Consider the following 19,548-nt stretch of genomic DNA (forward strand, 5'->3'; position numbering starts at 1 on the left):
TTGAAAAACACCACACTTTATACTTTTAGAAACCAGAGATGGGATTACAGCTTCCAGTCATGGTTGATGACATTTGAAAAAGACTGGAGACTAGGATGTGTAGGAATGAAAGCGTTTTGCTATACATCGGTTTCTTAAAACCAAGCTCCACCCAAAAGGGGAAGCTTGTTTTCTTCCTGCCCCCTCTGCTGCATTTGGCACCTTTCAGAGGGATGGGGGGAGTGGGTACCCGTTTTTGACAGGTACCTGCCCCCACTTCCGAGTGACTTTGCCTTGAAGTCCCCCAGAAGTTTGACCCCCCCCCCCATCCCAGGCCATTCAAAAAGCGCAGCGTGCTTTGCGCATGCTCAGAAGGGAGCCGGCTGTAAAGCCGCAAGGCCTCACTGCTGCACCTGATAGCCGACTGAAAAAAAAAAAAATGGCTGGGGTGAAGACACCACTGGATTCCAGGACAGGTAAGTGTCCTAATATGTAAAAAAAAAAAAAAAAGTCTGCAACTATAGTATTTGTAGTTGCCGACTTAATTTTTTCTGAAGGAGCCTGAAGCTCCGCTTTAAGTGCATCTGCCAGAAATCCAGTGTGTTCGTGGCTTCCTGTACACTGTCTGGGCTGCATTGAATTCCTAAATAATATAAATCAGCCCTACTCAGTTCAGTCTGATTGCTACAGAACCCCCAACGTTATTGATATGAGGAGACAAGAAGCTGTTCTGTAGTCCTAAAAATGAAGATAGAGAGATAGAGAGATTTCTGTATTAAAAATACTTTTTTTTTTTTCTATTGGTCTTCTGTAATATTCTAATTTAATGTGATACTGAATTTGGGGTTTTCAGCTGTAAGTCATAATAAAAAGAAAAAGCTTGAAGTGTGTATGTATATAATACATCTACAGAAAATATAAGTTTCACTCTTTGAATTGATTTGCTGAAATAAAATTAACTTTTTGATGATATTCAAATTTGAAGTGCATCTGTACACACACTAAATTATATATATATATATATATATATATATATATATATATATAAAAAATTCTGAGTGTATGTTCTTGGGTTAAGAGACACTATAAGAAGTCCTAGTTTTGTAGCAGATAAATTGTGCTCCTCTTCATATTTTTCTGTTAAATGCCAATTCTCCTGAATGTGCATGTGCCATTTATTCAATCCAGGGAGAATCAACAAATTCAAGAACACCAGCAATCTGTATTTGTGAATGGCTCAGTTCTATGTAGTGCCAATTCGGCTTAAATTATTTTCAGATAACTATTCAGAATATATTCAGATAACTGTGATTTACTTATCTCTACTAACCATACGTGATTCAGCATAAAGTCTCACTTATGTGAATATATCTACAATATGTATAAGTAGAGATTAATTAGGAGTGAGGTCTAATGGCCTTCTTTAATAAGCCAGTGCTTAGAGGAATGCAAAATCATATTACAGTTAATGCAGTCAGATCAGTTAAGACATATTTAAATTGTTGCCACTTCATAGCTCTCGGCACTGCCTTACTACCGTAGATACATTGGACTAGAGAGAACACAATCTGTAGCAATGGCTGTAGATTTCTTAGTCATTTGGTAGGTCATGAATAGTGTGGTATTATCAGACATATTTAATAAGATAATTGTGCAATAATGAATAAACAATCCATTAGGAGGGTAACTGGTGAGCACTTCAGGCAGTGGGAGAATCTTGTTGTTACCACATAGGGAGATATCGCAACTTATGAGCAGGCCTGACCACATACTCTTCTGTAGAGGGCCGAAGACTAAGTACCACATATGCACCGCAGTCAGATTTGTGTGAGGGCAGACAGAGTATCTTCTCTCCCATCGTTTAAGTGATATAGAAATATGTGCTCCTTTATAGCCAAAGTTTCTATATGTTCAAATGATCTTGGGTTATCCACATCAAGAGCTGTCCAACAGTTTTTGGGTTAGAAGGAAAACAAATGGGGTCCTACCTTTGCGTAGTCTAGTGGAAGCTGATCTTCTGGACATTTAAAAACACCTTCACTGCAAAACAAAAAGAAAAACACAATGTTTCAATATACTGAAACCTATTAGATACCATTACTATCAAGAAGACAACAAAATACAGTAATTGCCATGTGCTCTAAACATATGTAACACAGAGTGGAAGATCTTCTAAGCCGATATTAATTCATTCAGGTCCGTGTCTAGCACAAACCTCCTGTGATGCAGTGTGTCAGCTTAATTAGTATCGCTTAGAATATGAAAACGTCACGTCGCACTTGGTGGAACTTCCAGGAAAAACCGAGAAAAACAAATGATCAGGGGAAAGAGAAACTCTGCTAGGTTTACTAGCCATGCATGAGATAAAAACTGCATAACCAAATCACAGATTGAGTTATGTAACCAATGTTACCATCATCATTTATAGGCAAAATATCATAAAATGTATTAGCAATAAAGATTACTCTGATAAAAAAGGGGAATAAACCGTACTCTTTATCAGAATCATAGAGAAGTTATTAACGGTAAGGCACTTTGCATAAGATCACTCACAATACAGAGCAACTGGATGTAGCTGAAAGATCATTCAAGTTTTCTCTTTAAGAAACTACATTGCCATACTATCTGAAAGCAAAGCCACGTGTGTTCATGTTAAAAATAAGTACACCATATGGAAATTTACATTTCAACATATTTGAACAGGCAAATATTAGATAGCCATCCAAGCAATACCTACAGATAAAGGTGATATACTTAAATTACACAGGCATTACTTGTATTAGTTAAACTTCAGATCTCTAAGGTCTGGCCTTCACTTTGCTATTGATTTGTGTGGCGTCATCATGCAAATCTCAAAAGGACTCTTTAATGCCTGGTACACACTTTTCGTTCAAACCAGTGGGCTGAACGAAAAAAAAAAAAAAAAAAAAACTTAAGAGCTTAGGAGGAGCTGCTGTACTAACAATTCAATGTTAGCACAATGATCTCCCCCCGCTGAGCCAATTTTGTTCTGACATTGGGATGGCCCCCAGTCAGAACACACAGCCATTGGCTGAGAGCGCTGATCAGGTCCCAATCAACAGATCTTTTTTGTCATGACTAACAGAAGCCAGCTGAACTGCTGGCTTTTGTCAGACCAGGTGTTGTACACACCGGCTGAAAGTCACCCAATTTCTATTGAAACGGCCGATGCTGCCAAATATTGGGCCTGTGTGTATGGCCCTTAAAGCCCTCAGAAAAAAAAAAAAAAAAAAAAAAAAAAAAAAAAAAAAAAAGGTGGCCTACAAGTCTGGCAAGGGATTCAAAAAGACTGACACAATTTTTTATATCAATCATTCCACTACAAGGACAGCAAAAAGGACAATAACTTACAAGTGTCCTAGATTTCACATGAAAGTTGGACTGGCCAACTTAGAAAATCCAGCCCAAGAGCTGACCGCTTGGTGCTTAAGGCTGCATTCACACCTGAGCATTTCAAAGTCGCACGTTTTTGCTGCAAATTTGTTTAGGTCACCAATGTAAAAGGCAGACAAACACTGATAATCTTCCCCAAAGAAGCTTGTGTTCTTTTTTGAGCTTAGGGCATCTTTTGCTCCAGGTCACAAAAATGCTCAGAAGTGCACAGGTGCCACTGAAATGAATGAGATTTTGCTTGTTGGATTTGATGAGCTGAAAAATACCAGGTGTGAATGCAGCCTCAAAGAAGTCCTCAAGAACCCCAAAATATCATTGCCATATCTGCATGTTAACATCTGAAAAACCGTAAATATGCATGCATCTACAATCAGAATGGGACTGCACCAAACAAACCTGCATAGAACGTGTAAATGTGGAAAAAGCCTTTGCTGTCCACAAATACATTGTTCTAGACCTTTTAGTGGCAAATGTAAGTCTGGCTCCAATGTGCTGCGGACTCCACAAAGATGAGAGTTGCTTGGCCAGAGTGACAGTAGACAAGTTTGGTACAAACGAAAGACAAAAGGTTATACCAACCGTGAAGCGTGGTGGTAGAAATATTTTGGCTTGGAGTTGCTTTGCCGCTTTAGGGCCCAGGCAACTTGCAGTCATCAGGTCAGCTAAGAATTCTGTATTATATCAAACTATGCTTGCTGAGCATGCAGGGTCTATTCAAAAGTTGATATATAGGAAATTATTTAAAACAAGATAGAAGGATACAAAAGAACACTACTAGCAAATCCACAAAGAAATGCCTCAAAAAAGAAGACAAAGGGTTATGGACTGCCTAGTCAAAGCCCTGATTTGAATCTCATTAAAATTCCTTTGAAAAGGCAATGCATGCAAGGAAACCCAAAAACATTTTGTAAGTAAAGGAACGGAGAAATGGTTGAAAAGTGAATAATGAAAGACTGGTGGACAATTCCGCAAAATGCCTACAAGTAGTAAATTTCTCCTAAATGGTGCAATGTCAGCTTCCAAGGCCACAGGCATACTTATTTTTCCACACAACAGCATCTGTTGATATTTTTGTTGAATAAGTTAAAAAGTATGAACACAAAGAAAATTTAATCAGTAAGCACTTTGAGTGAAGATCTGTTTGCTTGCCCCATATGTTGGGGAAAATAAAAAACGAATTTCCACAGCTTATACATACTTTTTCACATTACTATACGCTATCAGTTACGCAATGACCACATATACCCGTGTATATGGTCATCATAACACATTAGCTTTATCATTCACATGCTTTTGAAGATCAATAGGTTATTGAAAAAGGTCAAATAAAGATTTTGCTATACAATTATAGGCCATTTTTTTTTAATTGGGCAGACCAAGATCAATTTGAAGACCTTTAGATGAATGGGCAGTTGTAAACATGCTTAATCCTGTTTAAATGAGAAGATTCAGTTACCAAACATCCTAATGTATAGGGAAACCATGTCCTTCAACAGTCATCTATGCAAGAAGAGTAATCTCAAGTGTCATATCCTTTTAATTTTCTAGACCCTATAGAAAGATTTTGTGATACTACTTTAGATTAGGTAACATGAGCATATCTAAACTTTTTACAAAAAAAAAAAAATATTCAGTTGGTCCTCCATGTGTTTAACAGAAAAAAAAAAACTATACATCTGTTAGAGCCTGCCATGTGGTTAATTTTCCCTTTCATGTACTGATCTGAATCTAGGCTAACTCTTCCACTTTCAACTACTTCCAAAAAACGAACAAGAAAGACCAGTACTTATTTATAGGGCACAAAATATTTAGCGTCCAAATAACTTTGAAATGGCCCACAGTCCTAACCTTAATAATATAAGAGAAATGTAAATTCTGACTCCATTCAGCAAGCCGGTACGTTTTTCATCTTTTATATCAAAGACTTTAGCTTGTCACCAGGGTTAGCATTTGCTATATTTAATGAGCGTAAAGTACAGTAGTAACCAAACCGAACACGAGATGGCTGGCCCCAGGCCACGTTCTATAATGTAATATAAATATAATTATGTATATCAACCACAACAGTATTAAAAGTCTTTACTTCAAGATAATTAGGAGGAAATTATATTATTCCAAGTTTGCAAATTAAATAGTGCATGAAAAGCACTTTGGCACAAAGTAACCCTGCACTGTAACTAAAAAGGCACTTACAATATAAATGTGTACTCAAGTTTAGGACATCTGATCAAATATATCTACGCATATTAAATTGTGGTCATCTTCAGGCTTACTCAGCAACCCATAGCAACCAATTCAAATGCATCTTCAGTGATCTGAGTTTACCAATAGCTGCCACAAATTTTAGAGGATGGTCACCCTGGCATCCATGTTTTAGCCTGTAGAGCAGAATGGAGGAAAAACAGCCAGATGCATCAAAAGTGATTTTTTAAGTAACACACACCTTTACTAACATACATTTGGCTGACTGGCTGGCTGTGATTGACAGTAGTGGGCACCAATGGCTACCACCGCTATCTCAACCAATGAGGGAAAGACCTGGGAGAGTCGAGGCTCTAACGGGGTGGGGCTCAGGTAAGTATTTGGGGGTGGGGGGGGGGGGCACTGCTGTGCACTGAAGTTTTTTTTTTTTACCTAGAACACGTGAAGATAAAAACCTTGAGCGTAGCATAGTTTTGATGGGTACCCATTCCCACGTCCACTTGGATTGCCTAGGCGATCCGAGTGGAAGTCTCCCCCCCCCCCCGCTGTCTTCTGGGACACATCACCAGTCCCAGGAAGGCTGTAGGACTGTTCAGCTAGCGCATGCGCAGAAGGCAGCATGCTGGCCACAGTTAAAATGGCAGCACCAGAGACCAAAGACTAGTAAAAAAAATAAAAAAAAATAAATAAAAAAATAAAAACAGTTCAGGTGAGAACAGCATTGAATCCTGGGACAGGTAAGCGTCTGATTTTTAAAGACAGCAGCTACGTTTTTGTAGCTGCCAACTTTTAATTTCCCCACAGGTGACTGAAGCTCCTCTAAGTCAACCATAGGTGGATAGAATTTAGATTGAAAAGCCTTAGGAAAGTTTGTATGTATTCTCTCAGAATATTGAAATGTCGTTTCCAAAGATTTAAAATTTGCTTTTGGAATTACTGGACTTTACCAAATGAAAACATACTCTTAGAAATTTGTTCGAGAAAATTTTTCCATCCTGCTCCTTCAAAAGTCACTGTGGTTGAAAAAGAATATCCATTTGACTCACTAAAAATGAACAAACTTTCTTGGAACCTTCTTTAGCCAAGAATTTTCATTCAAAATTCTACCCATCCATGGCCAATAGAATATGTACAGCCACCTGGAGTTGGGGTTTATTGAAGATACTAACCTATAAGAGAGAAAATCAAACACCTTTGGCCAACTGATCTCTGGAGGAATTAAAGAGGTTTATCAGTTGGTTAGACTATCTGCCCAACAGACTGTTTCGCCAAAATAAGCATACATATATGAGGAGCACAAGACCCATGTATGCTCATGTATAACAAGCGTTAAAGAGGAAGTAAATTCTTATGGGTTTTACTTTCTCTTTCTTCCCCCTGCAAAGTAAAAGCATAATGAGCTAGTGTGCATTGCATACTAGCCCATTATGTGGCACTTACCTGCAAACAAAGCCAACAATGTCCCTGTTGGAGGCCGCATCCATCTTCGCCCCACTTCCTTCCAGGGCCACAGGCTCTGGCTCTGTGACTGGCTGGAGTGGCATGACGTCATGCATGCGTGGGAGCTGTCAGTCACGGCACTTGCGAGTGAAGAAAAGGCACGAAAGTCCATTTCTTCCACAGTAGTGGAAATATCTCCTAGGCGGCGCATGTTTAGGAGATAATTTCCACTACCTATAGGCAAGCCTAGAATAACGCTTAGCTACAGGTTAAAGTGACAATCGGGGTTTACAACCACTTTAACATCTACACTTTATGCGGAACAGATGCCTCTAAAAACAATTATGGGCCTTCATGTTGGAAAGAGTTGGTTCTTTTAATTTTCAATAGGCAATGCTCAGCACATGTAAAGCATCAGTCCATGGATGAAACGCACGGTTCTGTGACGCAACAACCGTTCTATCAAGACGTTCTTTCTCCAAGCTGTTGTAACAGGTGCAAAAAGACGTTTTGTCAGGCCCTACATTTGGGTGAACTGCTTTTACAGATAGAAAGTAGAAAAACGGCAAATAAATTTTTTTTCACCAATATCTATTTCTTCACACAAAATTTTGATTTATAATAGTCTTCCAGAGGGTGCAAGATCTGTAGTTTACATACAGAGATATAAGAAGGCACCCCTTAGAAGAGGACACCTTATTGTATTGTAAATGACCTTATATCAGGGCTGGTCATTTTTCTGCTATAAAATAAAACATTTTCCAAAATATATTTTACATCATCATGCGTTAATTATTTAGGATATCATCCATATAAGTACCATAACAACAAGCACTATAACCAGTAAGCCAAAGCCCTGTGGACCACGTCAAGCTTTACCCAGGGGAGCCTGGAGGTCTCATTACATGAATACGCACTCTTCATAACCCTACGTACAATCTCCCGGAGGTACGGAGATCAGTTGAGAGAGATTTAGTAAACTAGTTTCAATATATCTGGCACTCCTATGCTACAAATGATTCAATATAAGCCCAATTACTGAGCACATCTGGACTAACATGCAGATGCTGCTACAATCTAATCTGCCAGCTGGCAACTAAAGGCTTTCATTCTCAACTCTCTCCCCTCTCATGTAACTTCCTCCCTCTGTATAACCTCAGCACTGCTACAAAAGAAAAAAATACTTGACACACTGGCTCATGTGTTTCACACAACATGCTGCGTGTTTCGTCCTCAAACTCCAAGGTGTGAAACCGACCCCAAATGCTCTGCAGTAGTTCTGAACAAAATGATTCAGTCTGTTCTGCTGGTCCGAACTAGGACAATCAAATTCTTCATGTTCTTTTTGTTTGCCAAAGTATCCAATGTCCTCTGCAGGATACATAATTATATAAATACATAGTAGAGAAGGTTGAAAAAAAAAAAAAAAAAAAACAGGTGCATCAAGTTCAATGTGTGCGAGTTTTACGGAATGCTTATTTTTGAGCATTTAAAAAAAAAAAAATAAAAAAAAAAAAAAAATTATTAGGGCTCATGCACAAAGTAGCTAAAAAAAAAGTTCCTACAGAAGGGCTTGCCCTCCGGAAACGATAAAGGAACGAGTTGCTTGGTACTGGAGCCAGTCTCGATACCATTCCCTACACTTTTTCCTTCCCTTCTTGTGTTTTTATAAGTAGAATGTGATGGTTTGCCCTTCGGTTTCATATTCATGCTTTGTAGCCCCTGCGAGGGCGCACAAGGAGCAGATTAGAGTCTCTTGTTTTATCCTGTTTATTCAAAATTTTCAATAAACATATTGAAACAGAAAAAAAGCTCCTACAGGCTTTGAGGTTTTTTTTTGTTTTTGTTTTTTAGCCTGGACACTCCCCTCCATGTTAGCCAATGTGCCCATGCATACTAGGGCTTTTTCAGGCATATGCGCCTACAGGCAGAAAAAAAACCAAACGTGTTTTTAGAGGAGCTAGTACCCCCCAAAAAATAAAAATAAATAAAACACATGCTTATGCTCAAAAACGTGCACAAAAAAAGCGCACGCTTCTTTAAAGCTGAAATAAAAGCTCAAATGCCCGTAAAAGCAGCTTATTTTTGGAGCAGCAGTGTGCATGAGCCCTTAGGGCCGGTTCACACCAAAACGCAGTGCAGGAAAAGCACATTCCGTTCGCTTTTCCCATACAATATTCAATATGCACTGCCTTTGTGATCTGCTGCAGGTGGCAATAAATTGCTAATGGCACCCAAATGCAGTGCATTTGAGACACCAGATTGCATGGTCCAGCAATACCATGCGATTAGGTGCAGCAGTTTTTTTTTTTTTAAATGCGTGAATGCACTACTTTTTGGGTGTTCTGATGCAATTTGCAGCCCATTCAAATGTATAGGATGCCAAGTCATACAACAGGGATCGCGTTCCTGTGAACCGACCCTTAATGCGTTTGCAACCTACTTGTAAGGTTTTCATGGCAGATTTGTATTTTTACTGCACACAAGTATTTAAGATCTGTTCACATTTGCGCAATACAGAACACACTCAAAGGGTGCACTTTTTTTGCAGGCAAGGAAAAAAAAAAAAAAAAAAAATAAAAAAAATTATATATTATATATATTTATTTAAATGGCACATTGTAAACATGCATGAAAAAAAAATAAAAAGATAATAATAAATCACAAAATAAAAATGCATGTTAACAAAGCACCATGTGTTTTGGTGCAGTGTAAATAAAAAAAAATAAATAAAAAAAAAAAAAAAAAAGGAAGAAGGCCTATGCACTTTGGTGCTATTAAACGGGTGGCAGGCAGTTCATTCTCAAATGAATAGGCTTTTCTGCAGCAAGGCACATATGCTGATGCATCGCATAGATGCGAACCTACCTTTAGGCCTTGTTAACAGAGGAGGCCGCAGGGCATTAAAAACAGGCAGTTGAGCCACAGTTTTATGAACTACCTCGCTTCCTCGACTGCAGATCCACAAGTCACTATGGCCTGTGGCTACGTTAGTACACATCCCTGCAGTTGTGACATTAAAAAATAGTATACAAACCATCACTTTGGCAGGATAACTGCAACCCAATGAGTATAAACAAGCATGCTGTACTGCATATATAGACTGATTTTACTCAAAACGGAGAAAAACCTTCATGAGGTGTCCTGGCCAAGATTTTTAGTGCTGCAAGGCAGGAGTGCCAACTATAAAGCCATCAAGTTTATAAACTGTTCCCCACTTATTTAGAAAAAATAAATAAAGACCAAAACACAGTTCAAATCTTTACAGCGGAGTTCTGCCCCAATGTTGGGTGGCTCCCCCTGTGGACACCTTGAACCAGAGAACTTCATAAATAGGAGCTCCAGACCATCTGTGTATCCACAGTTCATATGCTTCCAAAACATGGATCTGACAGTTCATATAGCATGCTTTACTCCAAAAAAAGGAAAAGGAAAAAAATAAAAATGGAAAAAAAGGAAAGCATAATTTGCCACTGCCCTTCACCATCAGTAACCTTAAACCCTGTGAGAAATAAGAGGGTTGCATAATCCGAGCCAGGCCCAGTGTCTCTACCCTGCTGAGAAGAATACCCCCTCTGAGCTAATATTTAACTTCACCCCTTGTAGAGAAAATCAACAGCCATCTGAATGGTGAAATACAAGGACACAGAGGTTACTGTAACTTTAAAGCAAACATTCAGCTTTCTCCAGATCTGTAACAAAGTTCACATCATCCACCCACCTCGGAGATCAGAAGCCCGCAGCAGAAAACCACCAAAACCAGAAACACAGGACAGTACCATGCCGAGACGGACGCACACTAAACTGTCTGGATTCCCACGATGAAGTTTTGCAACTGGCATATAAATTCAGCCCTGGGAATAGGGCCATCCCCGATTGTGTCAAGTTATGACACATACGACTGTAGCCATATATTACCAGGTCCAAAAGGGCAAGATGAGAACAAACCCTGTTGGTAAATACTGTTTATTTCCACTTGGAAGATTCCAAGAAAGTTTCCTGGAGCTCTGTGTGAGCTGCGTATAGTGTACTATATACCATATTTCCATAGTGTTAGCAGTTCAAGAAGCATAAACACTGGATGTACCAGTGTACTGAGCCATAGGTCGCAAGAAGATTCATTATATAGATTATTATAAGATTACCAAGATTCATTATATATAGCTACCTCTCCTATTGTAGACCAATTTAGCCTAGGCACACACATGCGGTGCGGTTTGTCTACAACAGATTGCATGGTACAAAAATGACCATGTGATGCAGTGTGGTTCCAAAAAATGGTCTGCACTTTTATGGTGCGATGTGGTGGAATTTGAACCCATTTAAAATTAGGAGATAGATAAGACTGGAGGGCCCATAGAGTAGAGTGGGCATATCCAGAGTGAACAGGGACCAGTCATCCGCCCGCTACATTGTGGGCCGAGACCGGTTACACTAAAGTGGCCCTCGCTCTTCACAAGGTTGGACATCCCTGCTTTAAATGAAGTAGAACCAGGGAAAGTTGGTGTAGGAAATCATGGAGTGCACACATGGCCTACTAATAAAGTGAAGCCTGCCAAGCTCTCAAATATTAGCGCGTATAAGTACAGCAGAACAAAAGGAATGCGATAAAATGCAGCATTTTATTAAAACCCCATTCGCCACTTAAAACTTAACGTGATACTAAAGGAAAAAAAATTAAATAAAACCAAACAAAAAAAAAAAAAAAACACAACACATTGTTATATCTTCCTGCTGTGTAATGGTTTTTCACAGCCTCGATCCTCCTCTTTTCAGTTCCCCCGCTGGCACTTATGACTCATCCCCCCTACTATGTGCCCCCATAGCAAGCCGCATTGTTGAGCCATATTTTACTGCCCCCCAACCTCCCTCTTAAGATGTGGGGTATGCATCATAAAACAGAAAATATTATCCCCACTGTCACATTTGGCAGGCAATACTGCCCACCCATTCAACTGAATAGGGGCACCCTGCAATTGCATGCAATGCACGTGTTTGTGTCACAGTAGTGCGGGGTTTAAGGGGACACACAGGCAGTATAAAGGCAATATAGCACTGCCTATTAAATGCTATAATATATATATATATATATATATATATATATATATATATATATATATATATATATATATATATATATATATATATATATATATATATATATATATATATATATATATATATATATATATATATATATATATATATATATTTTTTTTTTTTTTTATTACACAAAAAGATAGAAAAGTGTGTTTCTACACAATATACATTTACTATAGTTAATAAGTGTGTTTTAATTCAAATATTTATTGTAAGGATTGTAAGTAACGTTACTAGTTTAAATAAAACAGCTTAACACATCTGTGCCAGGTTCACTGCTGTGCATATGTATTGTAATGATTACAGACAAGACTTTCTAGTAAGAATACGTATTGAAGCCAGCTTTAGATTCATGTGCACATCTGGAGCATATAATACATCTTTATTAGTCTTCTTATCCGCACTACCAGAGAGCTGCATCCCGTTTCCAAGAATCCTTTTACTGTCAGATGGGGGAATGAGCTGATCCGTGGCAAGAGTAGCGAGTGTGAACAACAGGAGGCTCCGCAATACAAACAGCTGATGTAACACACAATAGTGTGTATCCCACAAAACCCAGAACCTCATCTCCTGTGCCAGGCAGCTGCTCCTCTCCACACCCAAAGAATGCTGTGGGAATTCTCTGGAATTTCCACTTTTGCTGAAACGGGCCAAAGCCTTTCCCTGCCAATCACCTGCTGTGCGATTTGACATTGGAATCCTCAGTGGAAGCATTACAGTATCAAGTGTGTACGAGGCTTGGACACCTGTCCTACTGCAAGGCCATATACAATGCATAGTTCCTGGACCAGGCCGACAGCCAGAAAAATTTATTTTTTTCATTCACATCCCTCTTAGTGGATGTATAGAGGTCAGATGAAGTTCAATGTACCTACAGGTTTTAATAAACTACAGATGTAAGCTTCATTATGGGACTATGTTAGGCATTAATAAGTCAGACCATGTATAGGCTTCATTCTGACTATATCACACCATAGGCTGGTCTATTCGTTTTTGTCTGCAGCCTTACATTTCTTATCTGAATAATCCATCCGTTAGCACCAAAATACAACATTTCAACAAGTCCTCTGTCTCCACCACAGTGGCTATCAGCAGAGTACAACTATTAGAATGAGTAGATGCCATTGTTGCCACTGACTGATGTACTGTACGCCTTGCCCATCTGCTTCAAACCATGGTTGGCTCAAGAGATGTGCAATCCGTGGCCAGCTTAAAAGAGACCCTCTAACTAAATGCAAGTAAAAGCTTAAAAATGTATAAATGCCAGGCTTCCTTTGTTGGCATGCGCCCTTTGGAGTTTGAGCACATGCTAACACAGGCTCTTAAACACAGAAGCCCAGTAAAAATGGCCACCAAAATCCTCAGCACCAAGCACATGATGCTCTTAATCCGGCCCTTGCTTTCCTGCAGAGAACGGTTATTTTAATCGAATAACAGTAACAGTCTACTCAATCAAGTGCAAACTTTCTAGGCAGGTTTATACCTCCAGGCCTCAACAGAAAACTGCCACTACTCTTCATCAAATCTCTTGTCAGTTGAAATGAAGACAATACTTCCTTTTAACAAAAACATTAGACACGGGCATGTCTTGTATGTTTGTGCGTGTGAGGCAGTTACTTTGCTTTCAATGCAATGATGCCCTACAGACAAACAACATTTGTATTAATCATTTACAGATCACTGTATCAACAAACACCAGCAGTGTGCTTTGGTCTTTGAAAGGAACACCAATTTATTTCTATATTAAGAAATAAGGTGCATTATGCGTGTTATAAATGTGCATCCCACACCCTTTCCATTCTAGGAGTGTAATCAATCCAGTTAGTGGGATTCAATGGCATGCAGAAGCACACACACACGCGCGCACACACACACACTATTTTATATAGGATGAATGACCTTTGCTAAAACTCACTGCACCCATTTCATAAAAATGGTCGACCAGACCTAGTGAAGCAACTGCAATACTGCTAGGTGCGGTGTAAGACAAAACTGAAACTATATACAATTGAACAAACCCTGTGCATCACCTGTGTAACCCAATATAGGTGCGTTATCTGATGAGCTGCAAGTATATATGTGACACAGAGCTACTTCAACAGGTCATGGAAGCCAGATCCTGGTGTCAGAGAACGCCTGAGTGGTAAGCCAGGTCCTGGTGTCATAGAGAACGCCTGAGTGGTAAGCCAGGTCCTGGTGTCATAGAGAACGCCTGAGTGGTAAGCCAGGTCCTGGTGTCATAGAGAACGCCTGAGTGGTAAGCCAGGTCCTGGTGTCATAGAGAACGCCAAACCAATGACTTGTATCAGACTCAAAGTACATCCAGAGTCCAAAGAGAAACAGAGACCATTTAACACATCCGGAAACAATAGAGATTTTTTTTTTTTAAACGCAAAACGAATCCAAATGATGACTTCATTTGATTATGTGGTGGCGAATCACAATGAAATCATGTAGATTAATTCAGCATTCTGGCAAGCAGTTCCCAAATCCCAAAATAACCTGCATTGTTTATGCATTAAAAAGTAACTCAAGATATCAAGTTAAGTTTCCCAGTAAACTCCTAATGCAACCCAAGAAGGACTGCACCTTAAAGTGGTTGTAAACCTCAGACATGAAATATGAACAAAGCATATCCTTTCTATGGTGTGTACTTGTTTCAATCCTAAGCATGAACTGTCATTGCCGTCTGCTGCCTGTTCATCTGCCATCAACATGAATCACTTCTGACAAGTTTTTCTGACACCAAGAGGAAATAAAATAAATAAGGATGGCAGGGGAGGGAGCTCCAGCTAATTGAAAGTCTCAGCTTTGTTCTTGGGTGTTGCGTGAAGGGGGCGTCCCTTCCATCCAATCAGCTCTCAGAGCTCTCCTCACTAAGCACTGCAGTGTGCAATTTCAGTGCTCCACCCTCTTTTCTGACAGCTCAGACAAGCTTTCAGGACACTGAACAGATGTAGAGAAGAGAAGACTGCAGATAAACAGATACAACTTATGTAGGAGGATTGGTTTCATCTCTGTATCACATGAGGCTACTTTACTGGGTATACTGTATGTAAGGGTTTGCAACCACTTTAAATTTTTGCCTGAGCTTTTAGGAATATCTTTGCAGTCATATTCTTTAAGCTCCCACATTTGCTTTTCAGCAGCGTAGTGGTCACTTGTTACATGCTTCTGTGCTATGAAAGGTACCATTCTGTCATTCATTGGTACAGTGTATACAGAACGTGGAACAGAGAATACTTTGCTTGTGTGTATCTACAGACTCAGAAGCTACAGTTCCCACAATGTGACTATTGGTGAGAAGCAATAGGTTGGCCTGGAATGTTATAGATGTGTATAAATTAAAAACAAACCTTGGAAAGTATTCCTTGAATAAAGAGGAACATGCCACGTGGACTGTGGCACAAAAAAAAAAAAAAAAAATTGAATGTTGAACACTACACTTCTGATCCACTTCAGTTTGTAATCACTGGACTCTATGCTACTCTTTACTACACTCTATAGAAAAGGGCCTGCACAGTTGTCAGATGTTAAGTCTCTTCCTTATTTAAAGGTGACAACACCTTTGCCTTGAAGGAATGTGTGAAGGATAGACACCTATAAAAAGATTATACTAGAATCTAATGGGAGGAATGACACAGCTACTTCCAGTCTGTGGAACTGACAATCATACTCAAACAGTACCCTTAATTAACAGGTATGAAACTTCGAGCTGCCCTTATGACCCAGTTGTCCTCCATACCAGCCATTTATTATACCAACATCATCATTATGAGATTCCTGCACTCATGTGAACTGCATTCACCAAACTCACATACACACTGCCACATACACAGCTTGCCTCAAAGTTTCTTGGACTAAAGAACCATTTTTGCACTCAGAGATGGATACTACCCTGGGTTCTAGGTCTTAAAAAATTTTTAAGTAAGAATACTAAATGAGGCTGCATAGTAAGTACCAAAGTGACAACCATACTATTTCTGTAAACCTCGGCCACTAGTCTTTGGCAAGATCCCATGCAAATACCAACTTGGCACAGGATGGGGGAACGTTCTCATCCTCACGTGACAGTGCTCAGGCCTGGTGATAGGTTGCTCAGGCACAGAGCACTGCATTATGGGATGATGGAGGAGCATGATTTTTCTTCCGTAACCAGAAAGGTGGGTTGTTTGGTGGCTCTGCTAGTGATTATAGGCTTCATAATAAAAACTTAAGCCGGCCATAGATGGTTCCAATTTTGTTCGGTTCAGCAGGGACCAGCCAAGATTGGAGCCATGTATGGGTAGGCTGAATGCACCCAAGTTGATCAATCAACTTGAGTACACCCAGACTGATGGATTTTACATGCAATTATTGCTAGTGGCTAGCCATCCCTGCCGGGAGGACACAATGGCTAGCTGTTGATGGGGGAAATTGAGCGATTTTCTTTCCTGCAACCCATGGCTGCAGGAAAAGAAAAATCATTCCATCTTTGACTGCCTTTACTTTCACTGTATTTTTCTAAAAGTAGAGGATTGCTTTACATAGCCCATAGACACTGGAGCCAGCTTGTTTTTGTTCAGATTGGACAAAAATCTCACATACAAAAAGGTGGCAGGCAGATGCCAACCAAAGGAGAGGAAAGGGTTGGAGGGGAAGTTACATCAAACAGATTGGAACGAGAGATACGGTGTTGAATATATTAGATCTATTACTAAGAGACAAGCGTTTTTCAAACTCTGCACAGTCCACTGATTGGATGTTGTAGGTAAACAAATTCAAATACAGTTGTAAAGACAAACTTTGAACTCCTCTGATTAACTGGTTAAACAATTATAGAACATTGACCTGAATATCCAAAGAACATATGAAGTCAGATGTCTGAACCACTCACAACTGTCCGTCCTTCGTACCCGGGCACCATTATTAGTCTAATTCCCCTATCCTGTATAAAAACTACGACATTCGACAGATAAGGTTTGTACACAATCACAACTTGCACAGGATAGTCTCATCAATGCAATGTAGCCTTCATAGCACAACCTTAGTCACAAGATAAGCAAGGGAGAAAGTGGTGCTACATTGTAGTGTGTGGCGGATACAACATTCACATTTCCTTCCCATTCACCTCGATGATTCCAGCAAGCGGCATTTCCAGGCTGGGGTTATTCTGGGGCAGCATGACAATAAGGAGATTCTGTTCTCTTACAGCTGAGATCGCCAATACTTGCCAGCGTCTGACAGCTCCTATCAGGGAGATTTGGCTAGGTTGTTTGTGGTCAGGGAAAGCAGAAGCACTTAGCTTTGAAAACGAATTAGCCAGCATTTGGATAAAAGACATTTTATCTTAAAGCAAAAAAACTATTGTTCACAGAAAGCCGGAGAAGTGAAAAGAGCTTTCATTTAGCCGATAAGCCAGTCAGACTTTATTTAGAATGGAAGCCAAGGAGGTTCATATAACCTACACGCTCCTTCTCAAACACCAATGGGGTGCAGCAGCCCTTATCAACCAATCCACATTTCCCCTTTTATCCATTAGACCAGAAAAATCAGAGAACAGAGATTGGTTACCAAATACTGGACTTTGTTCTCTTGAAAGGCAAGTGCTTTTTTTATTAAATTTGTTGTTAATTTGGTTCTATAGGCAGAATACATTCTATGCTTCAAGGTAAAAATCTTCTGGGTGCAGCTCCACACCCACTCCCCCCCCCCCCCATACTACTTGAGCACCAAATTGATCCAGTGATGTGCATGAGAGCAGTGGCTTTCCCAGGTCTTTCTCTCATAGGCTCAAACAGCAGCAGCAATTGGCTCTTGCTGCCGGCAATTACAGCCAGTGATCCAATGAGGAGTGAGCGGGGAAGGGGCCAATTCACCCTCTCTTTTTGTGAATCAGTGTTCATTCACGGGTGTGGCTTGGGAGAGAGGCTGCTCGAGTGCCCCCATAGCAAGAGGCTTGCTATTGGGAGCACAAGTCAGGACTATCAGCAGGGGAACCCCCAAAAAAGGAAGAGGATCTAGGCTGCTCTGTGCAAAACAGAAGATAAGTAACTTTTTTTTTCTTTTTTTTAAACACACACACACACACACACACACACACACACTTGGAATCAGTTTTTTTTTTTTTTGTAGCCCTTGAAGAATCTTGGCAACCACATAAGGGGGACCCATAAAAAAAAAAAAAAAAAAAAAAAAAAAAAAAACACACAACACACACACCACACACACACACACACACGCACACACCTTACTGGGATGGCAACACCTCCATTATTTTTCTGCATTAGTTGAAATGGCTTTAACAAATAAGACCCATTCACTGTGGAACTCCAAGACTGTTGGCTTGTGCTTTCAGTTTACCATATTCACCAAAGAGAGCACATCCAGTTCTCAATACTGCCAATACATAGAGAGTGTCCGCCTAAGCTTCATTGGTATATGCTCAATCAATTCCCTCAACGAATACAACATATTCTAGTACAAACACAACAAAACTTCACAGCATGATGTCAAATATCTCAGCACCCAATGTGCTCACCCCACCATAAATTCATACAAAGAAATTGAGGGTGCCGCTTCAGGCTGTAGTAGGCCTTTATATGCCGACAATCACTGCGAGTGCAGGCAGGGAAAGAGCTCATCTCAGCTCCATGGACGTCAATGAAGAAGGAAAAAAAAAAAAGTCGCCCCTCGAGTCGCACATCACACAAAACCCTCAACTAAAGAGTGAAAGCAGCCTCGATTCCAAGCCACGCTGTCAATACTAGCCAAAAATAAAAAATAAAACCCACCACAATATTTTTATTCCCTACGTAAATGCAACAATTGTTACAAAAGAGCAACTTTGTTTATTTTTTTTGTTTTTAACCAACAAGAAGAAAAAAATAAAAAATTTCCCATGCAGGGCTAGTTTTGGGTTTGGATCAGCAGACCTACTCAATCGCAGTGTATGCCATTTATGCTACTGGATCTGACCAATATGGCCATTTGACGTGTGCTATATGAGAATAGCAACTGAACTATATTACTGGTGCCTATGTGTCTAAATCCCTGCACAATATATATTTAAAAAAAACACCCACCACCACCACCACCACAACAGAACAATGATGCCTGGCCAAAGCCAAATGGTCCAGCTCTGCCATCAGTGTTAGTTTCAGTGATACTGGCCCTTGACCTCTGCCCAAACAAAAAAGAAGAAAACATATTGCAGAAACCATTGACACACCGACAACCATCAAGACCTCTCTAGGAAATTAACATGATATTGAGGATCGCTTTACACTTCCTGCACCTTCCCCCTGATGTCTTTACTCTGGGGAGGCTGATCTTAAGCTGCACATTCATTTGTAATAGAATTTCATCCAGGAAATTATCATTTCTTTGCAGATTTTGCTAGTGATTATAAAAAGGGACAGCAGCCAGAGCATT

At 39.8% G+C, this 19,548-nt stretch overlaps 1 protein-coding gene across 1 annotated transcript in view; it reads right to left on the reverse strand.

Annotated features, from left to right (window-relative positions):
- The window catches only part of TRAF4 (TNF receptor associated factor 4), a 54,628-nt gene that overhangs the window by 12,526 nt on the left and 22,554 nt on the right, over positions 1 to 19,548 (reverse strand). Inside the window, exon 2 of the mRNA XM_077480405.1 lies at positions 1,968 to 2,019. Within this exon, the coding sequence (XP_077336531.1) occupies positions 1,968 to 2,019 (52 nt within the window). The remainder of the gene's footprint in view (positions 1 to 1,967; positions 2,020 to 19,548) is intronic.

This window comes from Lithobates pipiens, unplaced genomic scaffold (assembly GCF_037356315.1).
Source record: "Lithobates pipiens isolate NorthernLeopardFrog02 unplaced genomic scaffold, aLitPip1_a1.2 Scaffold_16, whole genome shotgun sequence".
Taxonomy (NCBI): domain Eukaryota; kingdom Metazoa; phylum Chordata; class Amphibia; order Anura; family Ranidae; genus Lithobates; species Lithobates pipiens.